Source organism: Pimephales promelas, chromosome 5 (genome assembly GCF_988280905.1).
Source record: "Pimephales promelas chromosome 5, fPimPro1.hap1.1, whole genome shotgun sequence".
In the NCBI taxonomy this organism is placed as follows: Eukaryota; Metazoa; Chordata; class Actinopteri; order Cypriniformes; family Leuciscidae; genus Pimephales; species Pimephales promelas.
Genome location: NC_142773.1, coordinates 29804770 through 29832153, shown reverse-complemented (window position 1 = coordinate 29832153; position 27384 = coordinate 29804770). Strand labels below are relative to the sequence as shown.

The window sequence follows — 27384 nt, the reverse complement described above, 5'->3', positions numbered from 1 at the left end:
TATGGACTTATTTAACTCTGGGGGATACGGCGAATAGGCTAAAGTCCCAAAAAGTCGGCGTATTCCTTTAACAGATAGAAAGACTCTATTAAGCAAGCTTTTCATTAGCAATTCAAATGATAAATTGATCAATTACACATGCATGTTTGTTATATGACAAGTGTTTCAATTAAAATTAAGCCTAGAACTTAAATGTGATATTGCATTTTTTTGTTGAATCAAAACAAGACTGGATTCATTTTCATTTAATTGAAAAGTAGCCCTTGTTATTCAGTTTCCTGATTAAATAACCAACAACAAGTTTTATCAGTTCAGCCATCTGAGCATGTCAGAAACGGTTTCCTTTATTTTCTTTTTTCCCCTAATTGCTAATTATTTTACATTCAGATCAGGCGTACACACTTCAAACCACTGGAATTGTAATTAATCAAATGGCAGCGCAGACAAAAGTGCTAACTGACAGGAAGACAGGTGGGGAAATGAACTGAAAAGTCTCAGTAACAAAGGGCTTGAAAGATGAACAGTCAGATGGATTCACAGATGGGGGGAGCGGGCATCATACAGATGGACATATGAGAAGTGATCTGATTGTCAAAGGAGAGAACTGAAGGCTACTTACAGAGCAGGATGAGGATGCAGAGTAGGATGGCCACCAGCGCCCCCGTGCTGAGCCCCGCAGAGCTGGTCAGAGCCTCTGCATTGCACATCTCCATGTTGCCATCTCGGTCACACGTGCACACCCGAACTGTGAGTGTGCCCGTGCTGCTCTGCATTGGAAAGGTTCCATCTGAGATCACCACCGCCACTAGATGGGTGCTCTTGTGCATTCGGCCAAATCCGGAGCGTCGTGTAAAGATTCCAGCTGTGTTATCTGTGGAGAGTTGAGCGCTTAGTTGATTAACCCTTAAACGCATACAGCTAGTCTATTTCGACCCAGGACGTTATTCACTAACCTCTCCCTCATTCATTTTTTTTTTTAAGTTAGACATCCACCTTCTTAGTATTCCTCAATTGACTCATTTTAAACAATGCATATATATATATATATATATATATATATATATATATATATATATATATTTTTTTTTTTTATAAAAGAATAACTGTTTTCATTTTTGTAAAAAGTGTACAGGGTCGCTACTAGGGGACCAATGAATCTCTGATGACAAATAAGTGCAATTCACCTTTTTTCCTCAAGGTGGCAATTTCTGTTACACAGTGATGACGTGATGTTTCACAGACATAAAAACAAAAGAATACACAAATATAATAAGCAAAACTTTAAATGGTTTATTAATTTTTTTCAGAGCAAGTTCTGTACGCAGTCAATTAGATGTCACTGTCACTTGATGATGGATCTGGCGGGGAAGCTTTCAGTTTTGAAGACCTTGAAAATTATAGTTTTGAGAGTTGAGATCTCAAATAAACCCTTCCAAGTTAAAAGGTAACGAACTCTCCTTTTTTTCAGGAGAGTTTTATTAGAGACCGGGCAGTTAAAGATCGCAAGATGCAAATATGTATTAATGATTGGCGAAACACGTATGCAAAAATATATTATAATATACAAAATAGTTGGGCCATTATTACCTAAAATTGTGTCAATTAATGCCGGTTGTCTGTTGGTCTCACTACTTGTGATGGACAAGTATTTTGTTGATGGACATCTGGCCAATCAGAGTAGAGTAGGCTTTCGGGGAAGGAGGGTTTAGAGAGACTGAATCTTAGAACGAGTCGTTTGAGAATCTTTGAAAAATGTGGTGATATGCAATTTGACCTTTCATGCATGTAAATCTGATCTAGGAGACCTCTAAAACAAAATTAGGAACCTTTAAAATGGCATAATAGGGGCACTTTAAGTAACGAGACAACTGTCCTTTCTGCAGACCACAACAGGCCTAGAACGACCTAAAGTTATGGCTCCTGCAAAACAACATGGCTCAGCTTTAAACAGCTAGATGTGAAAAGGCCATGTGTCCTAAAGATTTCTCCTGTTTGAATGGTCTGTGTTGTCATGAAGAGAGACAGTGAGCTAGTTAGAGGGCCAGATGATGTGAGAGGGCACCCACCTCCATTATCTCGGACTGAGAAGTTTGCTCGCACTGAGCTCTCTGGTGCCAAGGAGAACAAGAAGCGATGTCCACCAACTGGGTCATCTAGATCCACTGCACTTATTGTCTGGATTTTCTGTCAGAAAAAAAAAAAAGCATTATATTTGAAATTAAAATCATATTAGTTTTTATCATCACTGTTATCTATTTAACAAATTTGTTTTAAGATGTTGCCATTTTTGTCAACTTCTAATATCAAAACGTGACATTTTCAATAAAGAAGTATTTGTGTTTTTTTCTTAATTTTTCATTTCAATTAATCTTTTCTCACACTCAAATAATGATATGCATGGATCAAACAAAAAATCTATTTTTTTCTATTATCTTTTTCAAAAGCATTAAACAAAAATAAACATATAAACAATAAATTACACGAGCAGTTTAGTTACATGATTATGTTTTTATTTATTGTAGCAAAAAATGAATATCCTTTTTATTTCAAATCTTTTTTTATTTTCTTTTTTTCAAACAAAACGTGCATTCTTTAACACACACACACACACAGAGAGAGAGAGAGAGAGAGAGAGAGAGAGAGAGAGAGAGAGAGAGAGAGAGAGAGAGAGAGAGAGAGAGAGAGAGTATACGATATTAAAACAAGTTTATCCTGTTAGTTTTATTGTAGTCTGAATTTAGATAACGTTAGCAATGGCTAACTTCTGCTATCCTGTTAAGCCTTTTGTTAATTATCTTGACATTATGTAAATTGTGTGAAGTTATAATTAATAACATTTAATTGCATGAGCTTGACAGACACTTATTCTTGTAAGTAACTACTTAAAAAAAAACAAAGCATGTTAATTCATTTTTATTTAACTTACAAAGCTGGAAAGGTACTGCATAATCGGAATGACCTATTCACAATGTCATTTTTCAGACCATACAAGTGTTTACATGTAAACACTATAAGTATGTTTACAGCAAGAAAAGATGTTGGCTCAGTGATAGAGGCGCATGGTTATCTTTAGTTGTCACCAAGGGCAATTTTAGTTTAAATGCATCTCTCAAGGGTGCACTGGCAACACGCTGTGACAAAAATGTAATCATCCATTGTGTGCCTCATGATTTTTTTTTCTCTACCAGGCTTACGCACTGGCCAGATTTCTTGCTTGCGTGTTGCTGGCTGGCTTCCCTTTCCTCTGGGCTTTACTTCAGTCTGTTAGAATATAACTGCTGAATAGAATCAAAATCCCAGCAGTATCCCACACTGCCGTCACTGATATATAGCTAATAAACAAACTAATTAATGATTGTTTAATTTCATCATGCAAGTAACAGAATTTCCCCCAAGTCTCTTTTACCTAAATGAAATTATTACAATCATTATAACATTTTTATAAATGTAATTGATAGCATATTCACTTTTTCTTACAAAATTGTGTGAAATAAAAAAAAAATAATAATTATGTGATTTTGCTTCACAGGTAAAATGAGAAAGATATTTTGATATTTTTACTGGAAAAAGAGCAAAATACTTTTGTATTATGCATATGCATTATGTATTATTATGCATACACATAGTCTTTGTTCTTTTTGTACCCAACAACTAAACCAAGGCAAACACCAGGTTGAACAATTCTGCCAGGCGCTGAGGTGGGCGGGTCAGTGAGGTGGGTGATGACGGACAACGAGGGATACAAGAAGAGTCAGGAAATGGAGGAGAGGTGGACAGTTATTATGAAGTGCCTGTGATATGTGACAGCCCCTGTCATCCACCATGACACATAATCTCATCAAGCCTGACAGAAAAAGGCTCTGCCGTCTAATCCATGAAGGAGAAATACTCATCACTGATCTCTATCTCGCTCTGGAGGTGTGATTTCTGTAGAGGTCACACACTGTTTAACAGACGCCCCTGCTTTAAATCAACACATCCGTCCAGCGGCCGAACAGGAGAAGTGGACTTATTCCTCCTTATCTTACATCGAAATTGACAATGTGGCAGATAAATGGGAAACATATACTAAAATGCTCTTTACCTGTCCAACTTTGGCGTTTTCACAGACGAAGGTCTCGTAGAAGGATGCCAGCATAGGGGGGTTATCGTTGACATCAAGTACGCGGATGTACACAGGCACTCGGCTGGTCTGCTCTGGGTTGTCTAAGTGTCCTTAAAAAGATGTGGCATATGATGGTTGACTACTTGAGATGATAGAAGCTCACATTATTGGAGCCACGGGAGGAAACTGGATTTCTAATTTAAAAAGTAAACTAATATATTTAGTCAATATAAGCTGTCATGGCAAATGAAAATGCGGAAATCTTACTGGAGAAATTGAATGCAGGATGACTCGAGCTTAGCAACCTAAATTCATTCCAAATGAAGTGCGGCTGCGAGCTGCGCGGAGTTACTTACTGAACTCGGTTGCGATCACTGAAATGTTGTGCCAAGCGAATTCCTCACGGTCCAGAGGCCTCTGCAGGAATATAGATCCATTCCCGGCATAAACACCAAAAACCCGGTCCACATCTGTGTGCCGATCAATTGAATACCTGCAAGTCAAACCATTCAGCTCAATTGTCACCAGTTTCAATGTGTTTGCGACAGTGTTCTTTTCAAAATAGTGTAGAGTAGTTAAACTGTGATGTGACCTGTGACAAATCGGTTTGGCTCAATTATGCTCAGAGAAAATGAAAATGTGTGAAAATCATTAAAAATTCACGGAAAAATGCAAGACTGTTTTGTCAGTGTTGTCATTATCATTGTTTTGTATGGAGGAATAAGCAGATCCACACTCCTCCCATAATTGTCCCTTTCATTCTCATATAGCGTTGGAAAGTCCAATTCATTCTAGCCACTGACATGACAGGTCATTATCTAGTCTCATGTAAACTTCACTTAGCCAAAGCAGCAAAGCCGACTCTGTGTTATAAAAATGTTAGACCTATAACTTCTGCCAATAAAGATTGCTTTATCAATAATCTTCCTAATCAGTTTCATCATCTCAGCATCCTGGGGTGCGTTTCCCGTACAACGACGTAGTTCGCTCCTTCACTACCATAGTACGATGCATCGTTGGAAAAATCAACTAGCTAGTCACGACTGTTTCCCGAAACCCACTGTCGCAAAGTATCGTTCAACCACGTTGGTTTCTCACGTGGTGGAGTAATAACTACTTTTAATGAAACTGTTTGAGATCCAATTAACGCTAGATTTATTTGATATAAATTAGTATGTCATCTGAGGACTATTTCTAATTGTTCTCAGTTGTTTTGCTATATTACCAGACTCAATATTTGGCTCGTTCTTACATAGTAGAGCACGTTCGCACATGCGCACTCTTCAAACACGTTACTTGGATTTATTACCTCCAAATGTCATGCAATATAAAAACTATGCCTCTAACCACAGGTCGAGAGCTGTCGTTCAATCCACCCAACATTGCGATACAGTTTGCAAATTGGAACGATTGTTTCGGGAAACACAGAATCGTTAAACTATGCAGATAACGACGGAACTTGCAACCATAGTTGGCTAACGATGCTTTCGGGAAACGCACCCCTGGATAGCTTAGAAAAAGTTGATATTGTGACAGAAACTTTGAACTCTCTCTTTTCCAGCACTTTAGATGCTGCAGTTGCTCCATTGCACTTAAAGAAGATAGAGAAAATAGTTCAATGTCGTGGTACAACGAGCACACTCAGACCCTTAAGAGAGCAGCTAGAAAAAATGGAGCGTAGCTGGAAGAAAACTAAACTAAGGTATTTTGGAGTTCATGGAAGGAGAGTTCGATGTTATACAGCTGCTTCATCTAATGACTATGAATTTCTTCTCTTATAAGATTGATAATATCAAGGACAAAATTGTAACTATGCAACCGTTTACTACAGTATCGCATCAGGGAGTGCATTGTAGTATCTCTGAGTAAAAAAATAGTTGATGCAATTTTCTTCTAGAAACAAACTTTGTTGCATTATTTTCTTATCACTGTGAAGCTACTTTCATACAACCTGTATTGCAAGAACCGTTATATAAATAAAGGTGACTTGACTTGAGTTGACTAGTGAGTATCAGTAATTGAAACTATTTGATTTGAGTCCCTGTGCAAAAATCCTTGTTGGCATTCTACGAATAAATAAAAAAATGTTAACTAAAAACATTTAATTTAACTAAAAACAAACAAAATGTTAACTGAAAACAGCCTAGCTGAGTTTCCTGTGTCATAGAAAACCTGGAAATGCCAAGGGATCTTTAAATGGTGTTTTCCAGGCCTGGAAAGTCATCAAAAATCATTGCAAAAGTATTCAAATATAAAAAAAAAAATCATAGAAATCTCTACAGTGACAGTAAAACTTAATTGAAGTTTGTTGAGAAAAAAAAAGCCTAATTGTTTTGTGCCAGAAGGATGCCATCAGATAGTTACTGTATACATTTCAAAAGCTATTGCACCATCCTGTAAGTGAGCTCTTTTTGTGAGTATCTTGTAACCCAGACAGCAAACTGACATTGAATCAACGTGGAAACGACGTCTCTCATGACATCGAAACAACGTTGATTTTGCTCATTGAATTAACGTTGAACCAACGTCAGACGCGGCATTCTTCAAAGCTAAATGAAAATCGAAAATTGGTTTGCTTTCACAACGTTGATTTCAAGTTGATTTTTCCGTTAGTTTTGAAGAATGACGCGTCTGACGTTGGTTCAACGTTAATTCGATGAGCAAAACAATGTCAGATCAACGTTGTTTCGATGTCATGTTTCCACGTTGATTCAATGTCCGTTTGCTCTCTGGGAAAGTACCGGTAAAGGGTGCATTTACTAGTCTGACTACTTTAAATTCTAATTTAACTTGTAACTTGGCCAAACAGCTCCCCCAACACTGGTTTACAAAACCATTAAGACAACTGAACCTTTAGAGCAGGAGACACGTGAGGATGCTTGATGCACACCACAGCTATAACTGCATGAAATTCCAGTGCCCTGAGCCCACACATGCCCAATTCCCATTTGTTCTTCTTTCACCAGAAGATCACAATATTGCCCTTTCAAATGTAATCAGTCAGTGGGATTGTTCAATTTCCTAATTATCCTCCTGATGTTCAGAGCGACAGTGTTGCCCGTGCTTCTGATGTCCCTGATAATTACCAGCCCTGAAGTCCTGTTCTCTGCTGCAGAGGGCTTTTTAATTGCACTTCCATTCTGCGTTCTTATTTACTGTGTTCTCCGGAGGGAAAAAAAACATCCATTTATTGTCCTCCTGAGCCTTCCGTATCAGATTTATCATTATGGTGCTTTGGACAGTGATAATACCCTCGTTTATTCTCATAATTGTAGTTTATTACAATTATCTCATAAAGATGCTGCGACTGAAGGACCTCTTGAATTAAATGTGAATTTAATAAACACGCTCCGAGGAAGCAGTCCATCTAAGTTCATATTGCCGTAGCTTCAGACAGATTATTCAGGGTTTTGCAGATGTATCAAAAGGTCACAGGAAGAAACAGGCAGAGGTTTAAGTGGTTTGCAAACTACTGCCAGGCTATTGTGTGTTGGGCAATGTGCATTTAAAAAGATTTACGGTGCTCTTGTAAATCTAGATGATGAAAACAATGTGATGGGATGATATTAATGCAAAAGCCCTTACTTGACCGGACTGCGGCGTATGTCAGGATCCACGGCACTGACCGATCCTATCACTGTGCCCACAGCCGCGTCCTCTTTCACCTCCAAAATATAGCTGATTTTCTGAAACTGTGGGGGCTCATCCACATCCTCAATGCTGATCCTGACAGTTGCTATGTCCTTAGCGTCCAGGCTCAGAAATCGTGGATCTGGATGCATGTTTTGGACCTTGATCTGAAGCAAGTATGATTTCTTCTTCTCGTAGTCCAGAGGCTGCAAACACATTCACAGGAATAAACATTCCACTCCGAATTCAAAGTCGAATTGGCCCCCCTTCCCCATTTTATTCACAAACCATCAAGTGTAACTATTTTAATAAAAAAAAACCTCAAATCATGAAAGAAAGTTTCGTTGTACCTTCTTTACGCTAAGTATGCCTTCTTGGGTCTTCCTGTCAGTGCTGATATCGAACACATCCAGGCCGTCTCCGCCAACAACGGTGTAGTCCATCTCTGCGTTTCTGCCGATGTCGGCATCCACAGCCTCGATCCTCCCAACTGATGATCCTACGTTGGTGAGCTCTGGAACGCTGAACTGATATATACCTGGGGAACATAATGTTAATGTCAGGGTTTGTGCTTGAATCTTTGAATTCTCTTGAGAGAGAGTATCTACACTATGTAGTGCAACAAAAGGCCATCTAGAAGAGTTTGGCAGAACAAATCTCATTTGGCAATTTGCATTTGTAAAACTACATATATGATCCCAGTTTCTAACACAGTAGCCAATTAAAGTGCTTTTTTAAGCCTTTTCACCTACTCTTGGTGTTCTCTTTACTGTAAAAAAAAAAAAAAATGGTGAACATGACTGATATTGTGCTGCCTGGAATAAATCCGCTTTGTGCTGATAGCCTGCATTCCTCTAATTAACATGACAGAAATTCCAAGAATTTTCTATTTGCATGCAGGCTAAAAGAATAGATTATTTTAAGAGAAACACAAAAGAGTAAGTGAGCTGAGCCCACTCTGTCCATTTAATCAGGATTAACACACAGACCTCACGCAGTTGCTAAAGCTTTGCCACTAACCATTTTCCTTTCCACAATGACAACAAAATATATGAAAATGAAAGTAATCTTTGGAATTATGGAACAAATGTCTTGTGCAAATATCAATTTGTTGACATATACAAATTGACATATGTATTTTCTATCTATTAAATGCATGCTTACTCTGTGTGAAATGAGGGGGGTTGTCATTCACATCAGTGAGGCTGATGTTTACTGTGGTGCTGCCTGTTAAGCCCCCCTTCTGGCCGGCCATGTCCTTGGCTTCGATCACCACCTGGTAGTGCTCCCTCTGCTCTCTGTCCATATCGGAAGGTCCCAAAGCTGTCCGGATTATACCTGAGGGAAAGATGACTTAGTTCATTAACGTCCAATCTAGCCCAGTTCCTTACTCTAGGAGATGGACGACACCAGACCTCAGTTGCAGCTGAGTCTTTGTTGTGTTTGAACAGTACACTAATTGCGTACATGCACTGAGACTGACATTTTGCCGCAGAGATTATTACAGGCAGCAGCTGCTGATTGAGAGATCGCTGCGGGTTCTGAAGAAACAAGACCTTGGATTATTAAAACCGTTGTTTTACAAGCTAAACCAATTTGGTGACAAGCAATTTCAGAGTAAGACACTGTTTGGATTTGTCGGATCAGTAATTTTTTTTGCAATAATTCTTTTATATTCACAGCAAGAATTCTAAAATAATACAAGACACAATGTAAAAGTAGGCAAAAGTACATATACATATAAAAAATACATTTTCTTCATAATGTTTAATCAATGTAACAATTTTTCCTCTGATGTCAGTTAGGAAATGCAAGCTACTGGATAATGTTAACCAATAGCCAAATAGCTTTAATGGGATTGATTGGCAAACTTACTTTCTGGTATGTAACGGCCACTTTTCATGACCCAATTAATTTTGTGTTGGATAAAAGTCTTTCTTATTGAACATCCTGTCACATCACATTGCAGAAGTAAAATGGCTTGCAAACAGTGATTCACGTTGACTTTGAGCATAAGTATGCCTGATGCCCCGGTTAGATCCAAAAAAGGCAAAAGACAAATCCAGTATTTCACGTAAAGAAGAATCCAAGCCCTGCTGCTTCTTTAAATGGCACAAATGTTGTCAGATTAACCCCCACCTCTAATGAATATCCCTTTTTTCAGTCTTAGGATTTCATGTGCTCATGGACATCATAGTTCGTGTCCCATCTGGGCTAAAGCATATCAGTGTTAAGCTGGACACTAATCTGCCATGGGAGCTTTTGTGTTTCTATTTCTCTTTTGTTTAAACAAAGACCTCTGCGGGAAATGTTCCAGGGCACACATTAGCAATGATTAAACTCGCTGGGCGAATTTGCCCGGCTAAATTGCTTGAAAGACAGAGCTGCAGTGCAACCCTTGCCCTGTTTCATATAATACAGATACACATTCTCTCTTTCTATTTCGCCATTTCTGTCTATGATATAACAGTTCAACATGGACTGACCTGTGTTTGGCTCTACTGAGAAGTATGGATGACCCTGGCTGATGCTGTAGGCTAGCTTTGCACTGTAGCCAAACATTTCATCGTCTGCATCCTGGGCGGTAACTTGAGTGACATAGGTGCCTGAAAAACAAGAAATTAGTTCAAGATAGAGTTCACCTATAGTCATTATGTACTCTCATGGTGTTTGTTATGACTTTTGTTCTTCAGTGGAAAGCAAAAACGAGGAAATAGGAAGAATGTGCCTGTCACTCTTGTCTATGACTAAGAAATTGAATTTCTGAATGATTCATTCATGAATCGGACTGTTTTGGTTCTCAAGTTCAACTTACTGATTCATTGATCTAGTTTCAGCAGTTAATAGTCCTCCAGGGGAAGATTATCTGTTAATAAAGACTAAAATGACTAAATTTGGATAAAGTTTATAAGCTCTAGTCACCATTTATTAAACTGCATGGACTATAGTGACCTGCACATTCCTCCTTAAGTGTTCACAGAAGAAATAAACTTTGGAGCCAGATGTGGGAGAGTAAATAATAAGACTCGATTATTCCTTAAAGTGAAGATATAACAAGTTACTGTACTAAGCAATAGATTGCTTTGTAATATTTCTACAATATTGATATACTTCATATGCACCCACAAGACATTCAGTGGTTGTTTTTGAAGCTGCCGAATCTTACCAATGTGTGACCTCTCAGGTACGGACGCTGTATAAACCTCCTTGTCAAACTTGGGCTCATTGTCATTGATGTCGTGTAGTTTCACAATAAACTCGGTCTCTGGCTCCAGTGGGACACCGGTCTTCTTGTTGACAGCCTGGGCTCGAAGCGAGTAGAAAGGTTTTTCCTCTCTGTCCAGGCTCCTGGTAGCATGCAGATCTCCTGAGCTGGCATCTATCACAAAGATCGTCCCCGCACCTTCACCTGAGAGAACGTACATCACTGTGCCGTCTCCTTTATCCATATCCGAGTGAAGCTGTTGAGAGGAAAGCAATTCAAGCATTTCATCAGCACCTCCGCTCATTCTGCCGTTGATATGGCTCATGAATATGTATTGCATTCGATATCCTGAATGTATTCAATGTCCGTTGATTTTGAAGGAATAAGACAATAACGAAATACTACAGGGGGAATGTAGCAATAGACAGGTACTCCATGGCAAATATGTGAAAATTAGTCCTTGTGGAATTGAATTTTGATGGCATATCAGATGAACGTACAACACCCTGAATGTGCAATCAAGGTGAATGCCTGTCTATTATGAACAGTGACGGTACCGCATGGTACCTTTTGGTGCAACCACTTTTGTCAGATATTTATGAGGTAATCAAACTTTGTGTAAAGAAAAAAAAAATCTGTGTATAAAGCAGTTTTGAATTTCTGATATTCACTATTGTTGCACAAAATGATTAAATTGAGAGATAGGAACATCACATTTTAGAGCTGAAGGTGTGATGTGATTAGCTTTGACAACTACATCTGATAAAGGAGTGAGAGGTTGATTTGACACTTCTTTCCACTTGAATAAGACGCTTTGTTACAGTAAAATAGGGTAGTAAAATACAAAAGACCATTCAAACACAATGGCTCTTATGCTCTACATGATTTTCCCTCTGAACATTATAGAAATGGCTGCTTCTACTCCACACTGACTGCTACATGATCCAGGCACATAATGTCCATAACAACAATGAGAGCTTTGTGAATTCTGCGCTTGCAACATCCCACATGAATAATCCACTGGTTCGTGATCCTTTGCAAGGCTTTCAAGTCTCTGAACCAGTGGTTCTCAGACTTTTCAGGCCAAGTACCACCTGATCAAATTAGAACATCCAAGCACCACAGAGTTAATTCAACTCTCGGCAGTGCATGTTTAAGTTTATATTTTGAATCCCTATAAAAACCATTATCAGTTCATTGACTGGCCTCAGAACAGCCTCTACAAACACACAGCATGACATAACATGTTATCACACTTGTTAATACACATATGTCACAATCAAATTCAAACTATAGTATACTAAATTATTGTATATTTACTATATAAACTATATAATAAATATTAACCTCCTTTTATAAATATAAATATTCAATATTGTATAGCATACACTGTTTTGAGGTTTGGGTTGATACGATTTTTAAACATGTTTTAAAAAAATCTCACTAAAACTGCCTTTATTTAATCAAAAATACAGTAAAAATAATAACAGTGAAATATTATTACAATTTAAAATAACAGAATTTTTTATGTAGGCATTATTTTATGTAATTGTATATGTTAATTTCCCCTATTTTTATATTGAGATTACATTTACATCATTTGATTTTATATATAATAAATATTTAAATTATTATCTTATTATACATTTTTCATTTTGTACATTATAAAGCGTAACATTTATCAGTTTTCACCCATAAAAAGAAAACCTGCAATCCACTTATGACTATCTTCAGATTTTTAACACTTGTGTGATATTTCTTATAATTTAAAACACTACCATAATAATATGATGTGTCTTGTGCCCACATGTTCTATTTGTAATTCAATTATTTTTAAAGGAACTTTTTAACAAATTAACAGGTTAATCTAACAATTTTTTAGTGTAAATCCTGAGGTGTGTCGCCTACCACCTGATGGCCACAGTTTGAGACCTTCTGCAATAAGAAACAGTAGCAAGCTGTTAAACTTAATTTTAATCTTTGATCCTCTACAGCTCTGAGCTTCAGATGAAGTGTGAGGTACCAGGGAGGTCAGATTTTCCCCAGCTCCTAATCTCAAATCCAGCAGGCTCTATGCTGGAGATCCCTACATATGACTTGGCCACAGTTTTGTTCATTCTCTATATTTAATAACCTCAGAAGACAGAATTAGATTGAGTGATGAAACCAAATGTATCTGTGCGATCGACTCTATCAACATTACTCCAGCATTGCTCAACATTACACCACATTTATACTCTGAAACACGATCTCTTACCTTGCCAATATATTGGTGTTCGGTTCCTGTGTATTCCTCTTGCAGAAAAAACTGTCTCCACATCCATCCTCTCTTTGAACGTCTGAGCAACTCTTTGTCTTGCTGTCCGTCAATTTCTTTGGTTTTCCTTCGAACTGGCCCTCTCGAAAGGGCAACTGCATTAACAGTTTTGTGTGCACATGCCCACAGAAGAAGTACAATCCAAGTCCTCATCTTTCCCGCTCTTAGGGTGTCTTACAGGGGGATAATGATCCTATCTGCCAAAGTTACAGAGCTCTGCAGTGCAGGCAGCAGCCACCCTCATAGTCCTTCCTGCTGCCAGCGAGCCACACAGTACCTGTAATAAGAGATAGAAAGAAATTGAAAAACAATCGGTTATTGGGCAAAGTCTCACAGTGTTATTCTAAGGCTGCTGGGAATGCTTCCCTTCCTAATTAAAGCCAACTTCCTGTATCATACGACAGCCACCCCCTTATTAAAGATATCTTTGAAACATTCTCCATAAGAATTCTATAGCAAGTCTTGTGGCCGCGGCTCTGATGTCTATATAATTGGCGTCCCACATTCACGGAGTATAAAAGCAGAGGCCATTCGAAGTGCTGCAGCCATCATGATAAAAGGCAGAAAGGGTTTTTTCCCCACCTAGCCATTAACCCCCAACTTTTAAAATACTGCAAAGCAGGCCAATGGGCGAAATCTCACAAATTTGTAATCAATGAATCAATATGCATGCTCTCTAAATGCTCTGCTTTAAAGATCTAACCACTCACAGTGCTTTTAATCCAGAGTTTTTTTTTGAAACAACAACAACAACAACAACAACCAATGTGTGTTGGGTTCTATCAGCATGCATGGTCACAATAGCCTGCTGGCTCTGAACTGACCTGCTGGAATGACAGTCTGATAGACAAAAGCTTCCTGCCACCACATAATAATCAGCAATCAGCACGTTTCCTGTTTCCACATCAATCTGAGGCTTTGTCTGCGACTGAACGCCTGCCCTCGCTCCCTCTCGCACTTTATCAAGCAGATTGCAAATGTGATTGCGCAAAGTGGTGAAGGGGAGACGTGGGCCTCTCAATGAATCGCATTTAAGTACCTCTGCTTTTTTGATTTACAATATTGCTTGCGACATTGGCGCACCTCTCTCCGTCAGTGTAAAAATGCATTAGGTCAACATCACCCTTCATCCGGGAAGAGCGACGGTTGAGGGCCAGCGATTCAGATGGAAATGCACAATTGCGATGCCGAATTGACTTTCATACTTCCGTGTATGACTTAAATGGTGCAGCTATTCCCCTAATAGCCTTTTCCATTTGCTCCATTATGTTCTGCTTTATGAATTGGCCTAATTGAATTAGGTAACAATAGATAGCACAGGGTATTGATTTACTGTCAAAGTCAATGAGCCAGAAATTATTATGGTGGGCTCTATGTATGTATAAACATACTGTATGTGTGTGCATGATTCTTCTGCATGATGTGTGCATTTCAGTACAAACGGGGAAGAAAAATGGGAGATGTGAGCCCTGTTATGTCCAACAATTGTAGTTTACGGATGCTGCGCTTTAATGAATTTCAGCCACCCAAAACTCCTGGGCAAAGAGAACGGGCTCCTGGAGCACATTAGTCAAACCCAGGCAGCCATTTTGCTCAGCTCTGTGACCTGGCAAATCCCTTGACACAGTCCTGCCGGGGGAACTCAGCTGGATCTAAAGCGGTTTTGTTACATGGTGTGTCAGACTGAACAGACACAGTTTCCAGCACAAAATGTCTGCTCGTTCATTTACAAGTCCATCCTGCTGGGAGGGAGATGGATAGTGAAGGATAAAAATTCCCCTGCTGTTTTTAAATATAAGCAAAAACCCAAGACAACTCAATGGGACACTATGGTTTCACATAGTGTCTCACACAGCACTTCATTTTACAGCCTCACCAATGTGTCATTTGATACATGCGGATCCACATCACTACAGAGTCTTAATATCAGTCAATGTGAAAGTCATGATTGAGTACCTAAAAAGAATAACACACACAAAAATGAATCTATAGTATTTACCCTAATGTTGTTCCAAACCACGGTCATTATCGTAAACTAAAAAAGAAGACAAAAACTATTTTAATATTTTAACTAAAAATAACATCACTGGGAAAAATAAAATAAAATATATTTTTCATGACTCTAAATCTAACTAAAATAAAATTGATAATATCTAAACAATATAATATAAATAATATTTTCTTTTATTTTTTTTAGCAGCATTCCATTAAACTCACCATTGCCATTATGTAAAAGTGTCACTAAAGGGTGATAATGCATATGCCTATTAACCTCATCCTGAATGCAATTTTTATTTAAATAAATGTAATAAGACCTTTGTTTATTTTATTTTATTTTTTTTTTTGCATTGGAGTGACTTACAATTTACAATTTAAAATGAAAAAAGGGGTAAACATGTTAGTGTTCTATGTTTTTTATGGATTTAGAAAACTTTATGTTGGTTGTCTCTAGATCTGGTTCTGTTATTATTGTTATTATTAATACATGACTATCAAAGCCCAAATAAAAATGGTAATATTTTTTTTTGGTAAACTAACCATTAACTTAAAGCTGTAGTGTAATTTTTGTGTGATAACAGTTTATTTTGGATAACAGTTTATCCAAACACTCTACCCGTCAGTGATTGGTTGCAAACAAATAGATCCGCCCCAAACTCGCGCCATTGGTTAAGCCAATGTTGCAGTGTCAAACTGGGGCACGTTCAAGTTCAAAACGGTGCGCAACGTTTTGCTACGTTTTCCTGGTTGAATGTCATGTTTCCTGGAAACGGCTTTGAGATACGTTTTCTTTTGTCTCAGAAATGCAGTCCAATCAGCAGCAACATGTATATATCCTAAAGCACGCTGTATTAAAGTGAACTCGCATAATGGGTTTTAAAGAGAAGTAATTTACAAATGTATTCCATGCAGCTCGGTATACGCAACGTAAGTTTTATTGTAAAAATATAGGATATCAACATAATGATATAGTTTTTAAAAAATATTTTAAGCTTCATTGCAAGTGTATGACTTTTGGTATAGAAATAAACAATGGCAATTAAGTGCTTTTCCTAAAAATGAGAAAGAAAATACAGGGTATTAAAACTACAAATAAAGTCAGTATGTGAGGCTAAATAGATGTGTTTTAGTCTGAATTGGGTAAGAGGATGTGTGGTTCCATTTCAGTTTCCACAAATCTCTTGGCAGTTGTATTGTTGATGTTCTCGTGTTCTGGGCGGCAACTGCAGTAACTGTAACATCGGGCATATTTTGTTGAATTAAACACATATTTACACCGACTTCAACAGGTTCCGAAAATTCTTTACAAAGAACACAAAGAATGGCCTTCTTAGCTGCCATTGTTACAACTCTTGCGTCATCAGAACAGTGTGTTCAACGTACCACCGTTTCTGTAAAAAAAAAAAAAAAAAAAAAAACGTGCAACGTTTTGTCAGGGCTGAACGCAGCCCTGGTGTGGAATCTCAAACGATGCGACCAGTTCAACTTCACTCTTTCCTGAGAAATCAGCCCACATGGAATAAATTACACACAACACCTTTGTTGCACTAGCATGTTTACATTTTTCAAGTTTCAATTAATGCAACGATAAAGTAATTAACTCTCAGGGTGCCTGCCATAAACTGTGCCACGGTTGTCTGCTATCCAAAACACAGACAAAACAAATTAACCTCAATGGCACCTCACTCGCGTCTGCCTGAACGTTATCTGCTTTTGTTTTCAGATCAGGCAATTTACCATGCAGTCTGACCTTGAGACATTACATGTCCTATTTTTATTCTATTTTTATTTATTTATTTTATTTTTCTTTCAAAGACACAGTACCCTCAGAGGGCCTTTGGGAACGTGAGTGAAGTGGGGGCTGACAGGTGAGGGAGGAAGAGGAAGACCGGCGACACCTGTGGTGGACGCGGGGAGTCGGTCAGGCGACAGGAAGTGCCAGAGAGAAAGAGAGAGAGAGAGGCGGGGTCCGACCGCGGCCCTCGCTGAAAGCTCTGCCACGCTGCAGACAGCCACAGCAGCCCTGATAAGTCCCACAGGGGCAATTAGGAGTGAGAGAAGGAGAATGTCAGCCACGGGCAGTGAGAAGGGAGGCGACAGGTAACAATTCTTGCTGCAGGAACACAGACCAGCAGAGCAGAGAGAAACAGAGCTAGCTAATGCCACACACTGTCTCCAGGCTCTCTATTAAAATGAATAAGTCACCGGACCACCAGCCATTAACTAGAAAGACTAGACGCCACGGTTTTTAAATAGGTCATTCCCGTTTGCATAGCCAAGGTACATGATATAGCATCTCATGATAGCGATAGCATAAATGTTTGATTTCTCTGAGAAATCTGCAACTCTTTATTTTATTTTTATTTTTTGGCCTCTGCAAAGAAATTCTCATGTAGCTTCTGGCTACATCACATCTTAGTAAAAGCACTAAGAGAAAACTCCCCAGCTAGTACTCATATCTCTCGAGCAAATGGTAGGAGACATGTGCCATGTTTGATTGCGGTTCTTTTCCTACCACTGAGCAACAGTGCATGAGAGGCAAAGTCGAGATCAGGTGAACACAAATTCAGTCAGGGTGGCACACTTAAACAGATTCGAGCTCCTCTTCGGTCCGCTCGGTGCACTTGCCTGCCAAGCAGCGTATCCGTGTCATTCCCCAGGGCATAGCGGGTAATCAATATATATTGATTTGTCTGTTTGGGGGGGGAAAGGGCTGTCTAGACAGCTGGGTTTTCGAATGCTAAGGTATCACTTATCCTGCAACACTCTAGCTCTAGCTCGGCTGTAAGCGATGATTGATTTATTCATTTTAGACATACGTTTTTTCCCCATATCTGACCTACCCTACATTTGCCAGGGCTATTTATACACATCACTTGAGGTATAAATGCAATAACACATTTACCTGATGGCAAAAACGATAAGATGTGAAATAAATCAGTGATACTAAGCAGAAATAAACTGTGCTGTTTTTGCAGCTACAACCTAAGGGACTGGAGTATCATATAACAATACACAATCAACTGATATACTGTTTTTATGATCGATACTGATGGATTTTTTTAAGTGTCCAATGACTGATATTCCAAACTAAATTTGAAATAGCCTATTGTATTTCTGCTATTTGACGCAAATTAACTAAAACTACAACTACAATTTTGATTATAATTATTATCATGATAAAAATATAAAATTTGTAATAATAATTATTGTTATTATAATAAAAATATAATGCACATTATTTTGCTATAGTACAAAAATGTTATTATTTTGATGAAAAAACTACTATATTACTACTAATACTACTAGTCCTATTACTACAATTTTTCATTATTAATCCAAATAATACATACTATTTTTGGGTACTATTCTTTGGAGACTTGCCAAAGAAACCCAACGCTAAAGTCCCCCCGTAGTAAATAATTTTATACCTTAAAAATATTTGATCACCAAAATTACATTTTTAAAGTTTTTTCCTTGAAAATAACAAACAAAAACTTAATACTTAAAAATAGCTTGATTGTAATTCTACACCCTTGCCTCATTTAGTATACGCAATATGCAAATTAGCCCCGCCTCCACTCCACTCACACCAGCTCAGAGATCCACTCGCTAACGCTCACACGTTAACATAATTGGTTACAAGGTACTTGTAGTTTGTGACATCAGAAATGCCAATGGTTTCAGACCTGCTTTTGAGACTGTCTTTAGATCACTGCACAATGATGTTGACTTATGAATTTGCACATGGTTTGTCTTAAAGCATATTAAAAACACCACATAGACATATAAACAACATTAAAATCTTGATTTTCACCACCGGGGGAATTTAAAGAACTGCCTAACTGATAAAGTTAAATAGTATGAAAAGTGTGAATATCGGCCAAAACCAATTATCTATAGTCTGCACACACATAAAAGGAGTCACTTGATATAACATCACATTGTAACATACTCCCGGCATGTGACTAGATTGCTGGAAGTGCTTAACCAACAGGGCTACCACACCATAGACTTAATCCTCAAGTCTCGACCCTTCGAGACACAAGCGTCCCCCGAGCCTCCACCATAATCTCTCTGGAAACATGTGCGCCCTAATCTGAACAGTAGGAGATAATGGATTCAAATGTTGGAGGTCTTTTTTTGCTCAATGGGATGGCCATGTGCACACCAACACAATTAGTGTCAGGGAGCGCTGCCCATACCAGATGGGTCCTCTTAATTACGTAACGAGAGAGGCCATAATGTGATCTGGAAACAATGTTGTGCCACTGACTTAGAATCTGCTTTTCCTGGTCGGCCATAAAGACGGTGAAAGCGTGTGTTTTTGCTGCACATAATTGCCTGGGGCAGACAGAACTGTGTGCTGAATTAAAGCAATTTAGCCAAACCTGCTAAAATCTAATGTGCCTCAAATCCCCATTTAGCTGCATAACATTCATTTGCTCACGAAAAATGGTCGCGTGATGGACTGCAGCTTGTCCTTCCTTTGTCAATGCGTGCAGACTGTTCAAATAGATAGCACAAAACACCTGTTAACCTTTGTGTCAGTGTGGCCCTGGCGTTTACAGTGGAGCTGGAAAGGTTTCCCTGTAATCCCTTAACAGCATTGTGGGGTGTTTGTTTAGGGTTCCCCTCACGAGGCAACAGAGAGGCCGTGGGAACAGCAGTTTTACGGCGTGTGTAACAAACTCCTCGGGAGCCAACGAGACAGAAGCCTCCCTTCAGCATTGTGATTCAGCCCTGGAATGCAGCTCCCATTGCAATGCAAATGTATCCGCGTCTGGTTGTCTTGTGTGAGTGCGCGTTTCCAGCCGTGCTTGTTTACTTGTCACTTCCATGACTGACAAATACGCAAATCACAAACATGGTGCTAATAGAGTTTTTGCAGAGGCTCTTTCAAAGACTCTTGTTCGGATCATAGTTTATATTTATTGTGTGCTCTAGCCTGAAGGCCCTTTTACAACTTGACAATGCCATTAACTCATCCTCAGACTCACAACATCTTGTAAGTGTGGCACCTTTACCTTGGTAAACACAAGAGACTTGTGTTTCAGACAGACTGAGACGTGGTTGTTTAACCCCCAGACTGTGTTTCAATTTATGGCTGAGATTTTCATGAAGGTATCTAAATGGAACCGTTCCTGACTAGGTCGCAATTCATTGTGTAGTTTTATGCCTTTAACTCTTGCTTTGAGGAAGAGGTTTTAAAGACAGGATTTTTACAATCAAGGTAACAATGCTTCCATTTCAAAAGGTCACAAGAAGTCATCGTAATTGCAATCACAACATACTTTGACATTTGATTCTGCATCTTTGTTGATATAGTTCAGGCCCCACATGACAAGGAAAGAAAAATATATATATATATCAACAGAAATAATCAATAATGACATTTATTGACATTAACAAGCGCAACAACACAATTCAATCGCAATGCTCCGTGACCACAAATAAATAAACCCAGTGAGTGACAACTGGAAAATTCTTTGAATTAAAAACCACCAATATATGCCGAAGGCAAGTAGAGATTAAAGGTTAAAGACTGTTGATTAAACTGACTTCTTTTCGTTTATACTTTCTTTCTTTGAACCTAGCGGTGGAAAAGCTGTACTCTGTAAAGCTGTACTCTGCCGGCCCTGGATTTGTCAATACTGTAACGATAAGTAAGATTTGTATGCTAGTATGGGCAGTAAAAAAATAAATAAATGGCTGATTAAAATTCTACAATATTTTGTCTAAGTATCATTTAAAAAAAAATCGTTTTATTATAGTTGCTACAAGTGAATATTTTAATATTTTATATAATATGGATGTACATTAACAGTAAGTCAATTCATTAATATTGTGTATTACAATGAATATATATATATATATATATATATATATATATATACATTAAGATTTGTTAAATATTACTTTAAGTGACCAAATGTAATGTATATATATATAAAAAGGAGATGCACAATTTAACATCATACACAATTTAAATAAGTTTAAAAGTAACTGCATGCTAAGCTCAGAATTCAAAAAATAAAATAAAATCAAAATTAGGCTGATAACTGATGTTGGGGATTTTACTGCTACAAAACCAGATGATGAAGGAAGACCAGAAGTCAGAGTCATGCAATCTTCTAAAAAAGAGTTTGCAGTTTCATCAGCAGAATCCAGCTTCAACACTCAGCAGAACCTTAGACATATTGTCTTGTACAGCTATTATGAATCTTGGCTAATTCAGTTCTGTCATCAAATAAATTAATTGTCAAAAAAAAAAACATATTTATTTCCTGGAAGCCGGGCTAAATGAGCAAGCACTGTTAATGTATTCTTGAAATGGATAATGCCTGTAACATAAATACCAGTATTAATATATATATATATATATATATATATATATATATATATATATATATATATATATACACACACACACACAGGTTTTTTTTTTTTTTTAAACTATGATTTTTCAATTCATTATAAAACACAAGAAAATTAATTGTAAATATACTTTTCACTGATTGGGGACAAAGATATTTTAGTTTATTCTTCCAATAACAGACTGTATCTCATTTGCCACTAAATACATCACAGTATGTATGTAGCTTTTATTTTTGCTTTTGGGGCCTGTGTCCTTTCTGAGACCACACTCTGACTGTGTCGTCTTCCAGTTAATAACTATTTGCTTGTGGGCCATGGTCCTTGTATGACAGTTTGCTTTTCCAAGGGTAAATATATCACTATCGCAGTTTCGGTGTGAGATGTCACCGGCAGAAAATATCCAGGCTAGATTGTCTGACCAATCTAGGTTTGAGAAAACTGTGATTCCTCAAAAGAATGGACATTTTCGGTGCTGGTGTAATTCATTTCACACACGTCCAGGGCAGGTTTGAAAATTGGAGAGCTGTAATACATTCTGCCTCATTTTGGACTGACTCGCACATAATAAGAGAAAGCAATCAATTGAAAGAACCATGACAACTGAGAAGAACATTAATGACATTAGGCCTATTATTGTGCCTGAAAGTGGACTACATGATTGGATGCTGCCTGTGCAGATAGCCCATTTTTGACAACTCAGCTTTGGTGAGTAATTAGGTACCGCCACGTTTTGTGGACACAGTTTCAATTTCCAAAGGGAGGAAGCTTCCCAGTTATGCAAATCTAGACTGTGTTACAAGCTATGCCGAAGGAGATATATCTCACAGTGAGTGCTATAGAGTTCAATGGGCTGCATTTCAAACACCAGCCACCAGATGATTAGCCACACGCACATGGGACTTGTTCCCTCCTGGTGTAAAATGGTAGACATATGGAGACAGTTAGAGATGCCTTGTATATGACTATAAAAAATTGATATAGCGGACTCGTGTTTCTCTCCATACATGGGTGGAGAACTCCACTTCCACATGTACCAGCCAGAGCAGATCACATCACCAGAGACAGCCAGAGCTGAGCAAGTCACTGCGAACATGAATCAAGTCACTTCAAACATGAATAAAAAACTTTGAGGAGGATTTAGATTAAAAGGACCTCCAGACGCGCAAAATCAAATTTGTGCTGAACTAATGCTTTATCAAAGCAACCATCTCAAAATCTTAACGTCGATGGCTGAAGGATACATAGGCACCGCAAACGTTTAATTCAAAAAGTGCCCCACCCTCACACTCAGATTCAGAACTGAAGTTTAGCTAATTCCCCAGGGTCACTGTGATTAAGATGGGGAGAGTCACAGGTCACATTCAGAGCAGTCATGCCCTGACCGAATAAATCATCTTACATAAACAGGACCGCCAGCATGCTGTCTCTGTCATCTGCATTCTTATTTCACACTGCATTCAGCACAAAGAAAGCAAGCGATCCTTATTTATTCTTAAGCACCAGCATGAATGGCAGAAATATTCATTGTGCATAGTGAATTCTGTTTCAAGTTTGTTTTTCATCATCAATGCTATTTTTTCCCCCCACACTCCCTCCAACTTGCACTCTCTGTGATCTGCCCTGTCATCTTACATACTGACTGATGTGTTGAGTAGGGCTGTGACGGTATGGGATTTTTTCTTACCGCGGTAAAGAAGCAACAAATCTCGCGGTTTGGCGGCTAGATCCGATTAGAACCTGGAAATTACATTTTTTCCCCGCAGTGCTGAATGAGAATAGCCATAACCACATGTGACATATAGGCGAGTTATAGACTATAATCAATGTGTCTGAAAAAATAACGAGGCATTTTAATTGTTTATAAGCGGATGCGCCTTTAAAGAGAAATGCACGTTTCATACGGATTGAATTAGTATTAGCTTTCGATTCGAATTTGTTCTTTTTAAAGTGGACATTTCAAGCTTTAGCCTTCATAGACTATATTTTGTTTAAATTCTCGCGCAGTTCACGGAGATCTTGAAACCACGCCTGATAGTTTTATTTTATTTTACAAAAGCACAACGTTTATTTGTTAGTGTGAGTTTACGCAAATAAAAGTAGTTGTGAATAAGGTATTATTATTTTCTGTATGACCAGAAATGATAGAGTAGCCTATTTTAAGTTGTTTCCACTGTTGATAGGAAAATGCAAATTTTTGCGCCCGTGCCTCCGTGCCATGCAGTGCGCGCATACTGTATGTTTAATGGACTGTCTCTCCCTTGAGCAGGACATTGAACATATAGGACTTACGGAATACAGTAAATTATAAGCAAATATTTATGTGTTTATAGTTCATATCACACACCATGCACCTGTAACTTTCAGCAAAAAAAGAAAAAAAGTGCGGTGATGATGTCACACCACAGTAGGCATCTCATTAACGCGATATTGAATATCACCACACCCCTAGAGTTGAGTATACATGGAGGATGTCCAGAGCTTTCATATCCCAATTTCCTATAGGGATATGTGGATGAAAGAAAATAACAACACACCGCTGGAAGATGCAAACTTATTATCATGGACATAAATGTTGAAGAATATTTCCTTTTCGAGCCCATTTAAAAATTCACTTGAGACACGATTTCAGTCGCCCGGCCCTCTATTCCCATCTGTTCAAATTAGGAAAACAACAAGAACAACTAGCCAGGAAACTGAAAACAGATAGCGGACGATGAATTGGTAAAGAAAATCAATCGGCTCGTATTGGACTAAAGCGGCTGTAGATAAACACTGTTCTATTGATTTCAGGAGTGCTCTACACATCACAACAGCAAATTACCCATATCTTGGAAAAATAGGCATAAACTCCAGTCATGCTTTTCTTGAGAATAGTTCTTTTTTCTTTCTTTTTTTCAGTTCAATTGTCTGAAAGTATAATTTTTGGAGGTATTTATGTGGTATTCCATTATTGAGGTAAAAGCATGATGGAGGTTCATAAATCACTCTTGGGTGAAATTAATCATGTGCATGTGCTAATCAATGTTATCCTGCTTCATCTCCTGCGAGCAAACACAGCTTTTACTGGGCCATTGTCAAGTCAGGTGACAGATAGCTCTGATCTAATTATCATACAGAGACTACTGAAACATTTGCATACAGGCTTTCTCACAATCTGAGAAGGCACAACTCTCAAACTATTAAGACTGTCAAAGTGTTAAACTTTTGATCAAAAAAGAAATTCCATTGTTTGTCAGAACATCACATTTTAAAATCGGTTTGTTTGAATGTAGCATGACAACTATGACAATTGCAATTAAAATGATTTTATTGTTTTGTGTTTTTAAATACATAAAGACAACTCACAGATTTAATTAAAATGGCCATGATAAAAACAACAAATATGCACTTGATTCTCCATCCAGTTGTTATGTTGCTTGTTGTCAAAGAATTCCAGCAAGTCAAAGGTCATATGGCCTTGCTATCTATCTGTACAATTTGGCAATCTGAACCCAAACAGAATTGCAAGCATTTCCTAACCCTTTGGTGACATTTGATAACATTCACATGATACTTTTGTATTTTAAAATGATGTTGTATGTTGTAGGCTTCCCATTGACTTTTAAAAGACCCATGTTTAACATAAAAATACAGGTGAATTGAAACATGCATATTGTTGCATCCAGTATGCTATTAACCTCAAGTTGAATAAACCCAACCAGTTTCCTTATTACTTCTCAAAAATATTCTTAACATCAGAATGGTCAACAGATCAGGTTTGTTGTTTATTACGTACACTATGTCCTCAAATCCAACCAAAGTATGAGTAGAACACCTTAGAATCAACCATATGACCACAGTTGTTCAACCAGTATTTGCCAGACAAAGATTTTTTTTTACAGTGTCAAATCCAGCAATTTAGTGGATAAAAAACTGCATTGCCACAATGACTGGAAAGTACAACTATTAATATATTTTTGTCCAAGTAAAAAAAAAAAAAAACTCTGACCCATTTTAGACATTTTTGCACCTACTGTAGTTCTTCCTCGGAATAAAATATGAAGAAGTCCTGGAATTTATGAATAATTTACATAATATAGAACTACTTTAATCAATCCACCAAAAAATCTACAGGTGCCTGACATAAAAGGCCTTGAACAGTGCTATAGTCTGAACATGTTCCCACACCTTTTGATCATCCAATTCCCATGACTTCTCCATTACCTTTTCCCAGTCATACATAATTACTGGATGAAAATTTAAAAATAAGAGACAGTCAACAATCTCTATAAAACAATCTTTTATAGAGATTGTTCTATTGTTCTCGCAAACAGTAATGTCTACCACATATATATATATATATATGTGTGTGTGTGTGTGTGTGTGTGTGTGTTTAAATTGTGATTACTAGATCAGAAAAAGACTAATCAGATATATGTCTATCATATATATATATATATATATATATATATATATATATATATAACTCGGTTTTAACAGGCCTTACACTCTAACAGGTTTACACATAAATACAATAAATACACTTATTGTTTGGTGTTATTACCTCTGAAAAAAGGCATTGAAACAAAAATAACCAATGCCATTACTTTCTGCCATGCCACACAACAGATGGACAGTGAATGAACTGTACAAAATGTCAACCCACTAAAACTGAAAAAAAAAAAAAAGTTTAATAGCTAAATTAAGTAAAACCATCAGGACAATATGCAGTGATACATTCATTGCACATTTCCCCTCTTGAATTGAATAACTTGTTAAGAAAATCAAGTTGAAACCATTAAAAAAATAGGAAAAAGTTATTATTTTGACAAGTTAAAAGGACAGATGGAAACAAAGATGACAACATTTTTACAGTAGGTTGTAGCTTATAGACAACTACAATAGTCCAAACTTTCCTCAAGCCTCAAGAAATCATATTAACATTTTACATTAGAATATTAAGTTACGCATTTAAATAAAACAAGAGCAGCTAAATAAGCAACAGTTTAAGGGTCCTCGCACCTGGGTGTTTCGGCCCTAACAAGACAACAATATCGCGTGCAGTAGCCTAGGCTATTAGTATATCTGGGCGTGTAAAATTAAAAACAGGAAACTGGAAATAAAATGAACAGGAAAAAATATGATAGGCTACAAATGATTTGATGCTATGATAGGCCTATATATCACGCTGCGATACAAATCACTTATAAGTAGCTTAGTAGTTTGCAAAAAAAGTATCCCGGCAAAATTTGACAGCCATCATCATCATCCACACGCATCCATGAAAGTCTACGGCATAAGCAAAGGTCTAACTGTTGAGGTCACACAGCGCGTGCATGTTAAATGCAGAGCCGTTACATTAAACGCAAAATGAGATAAGTAGGCTACAGTTTATTTCCTCCACTCACCTCAGTGCTGAGGAGTCGACAGTAGTCCTGGTTTCGATGTGTATCCTCTGAGCGCTGTGAAGACACTACTGTGGACTTCAGGACTGCATGCGTCTCCCTCTCCCCTCCACTGTGTGCGGAGCATCTCTCTCTCTCTCTCTCTCTCTCTCTCTCTCTCTCTCTCTCTCTCTCTCTCTCTCTCTCTCTCTCTCTCTCTCTCTCTCTCTCTCTCTCTCTCTCTCTCTCTCTAAGCGACAGAGCTGCTGATTGGCTGTCACATAGCGCGGTGACTGAGAGGGATCATGAACATTAAGAGATGCGAAAGTAGTTTGTAAATTAAGCCTGCGTTATTTGATATCGTCGGTTTGGAAATGTGGGTCACTCT

The 27384-nt window shown here is 37.9% G+C and overlaps 1 protein-coding gene across 1 annotated transcript in view; it reads right to left on the bottom strand.

The window, feature by feature from the left end:
• cdh6 (cadherin 6) overlaps positions 1-27149 on the bottom strand; it is a 35282-nt gene extending 8133 nt beyond the window's left edge. Inside the window, exons 1-11 of the mRNA XM_039677540.2 lie at positions 27021-27149; positions 13198-13534; positions 10902-11196; positions 10222-10341; positions 8900-9073; positions 8086-8273; positions 7691-7941; positions 4462-4598; positions 4085-4215; positions 2067-2184; positions 620-871 (exon numbers count right to left, since the gene is read on the bottom strand). Coding sequence (XP_039533474.2) covers positions 620-871; positions 2067-2184; positions 4085-4215; positions 4462-4598; positions 7691-7941; positions 8086-8273; positions 8900-9073; positions 10222-10341; positions 10902-11196; positions 13198-13410 — 1879 coding nt within the window. The 5' untranslated portion in view covers positions 13411-13534; positions 27021-27149. The remainder of the gene's footprint in view (positions 1-619; positions 872-2066; positions 2185-4084; positions 4216-4461; positions 4599-7690; positions 7942-8085; positions 8274-8899; positions 9074-10221; positions 10342-10901; positions 11197-13197; positions 13535-27020) is intronic.
• Positions 27150-27384: the final 235 nt, after the last annotated feature.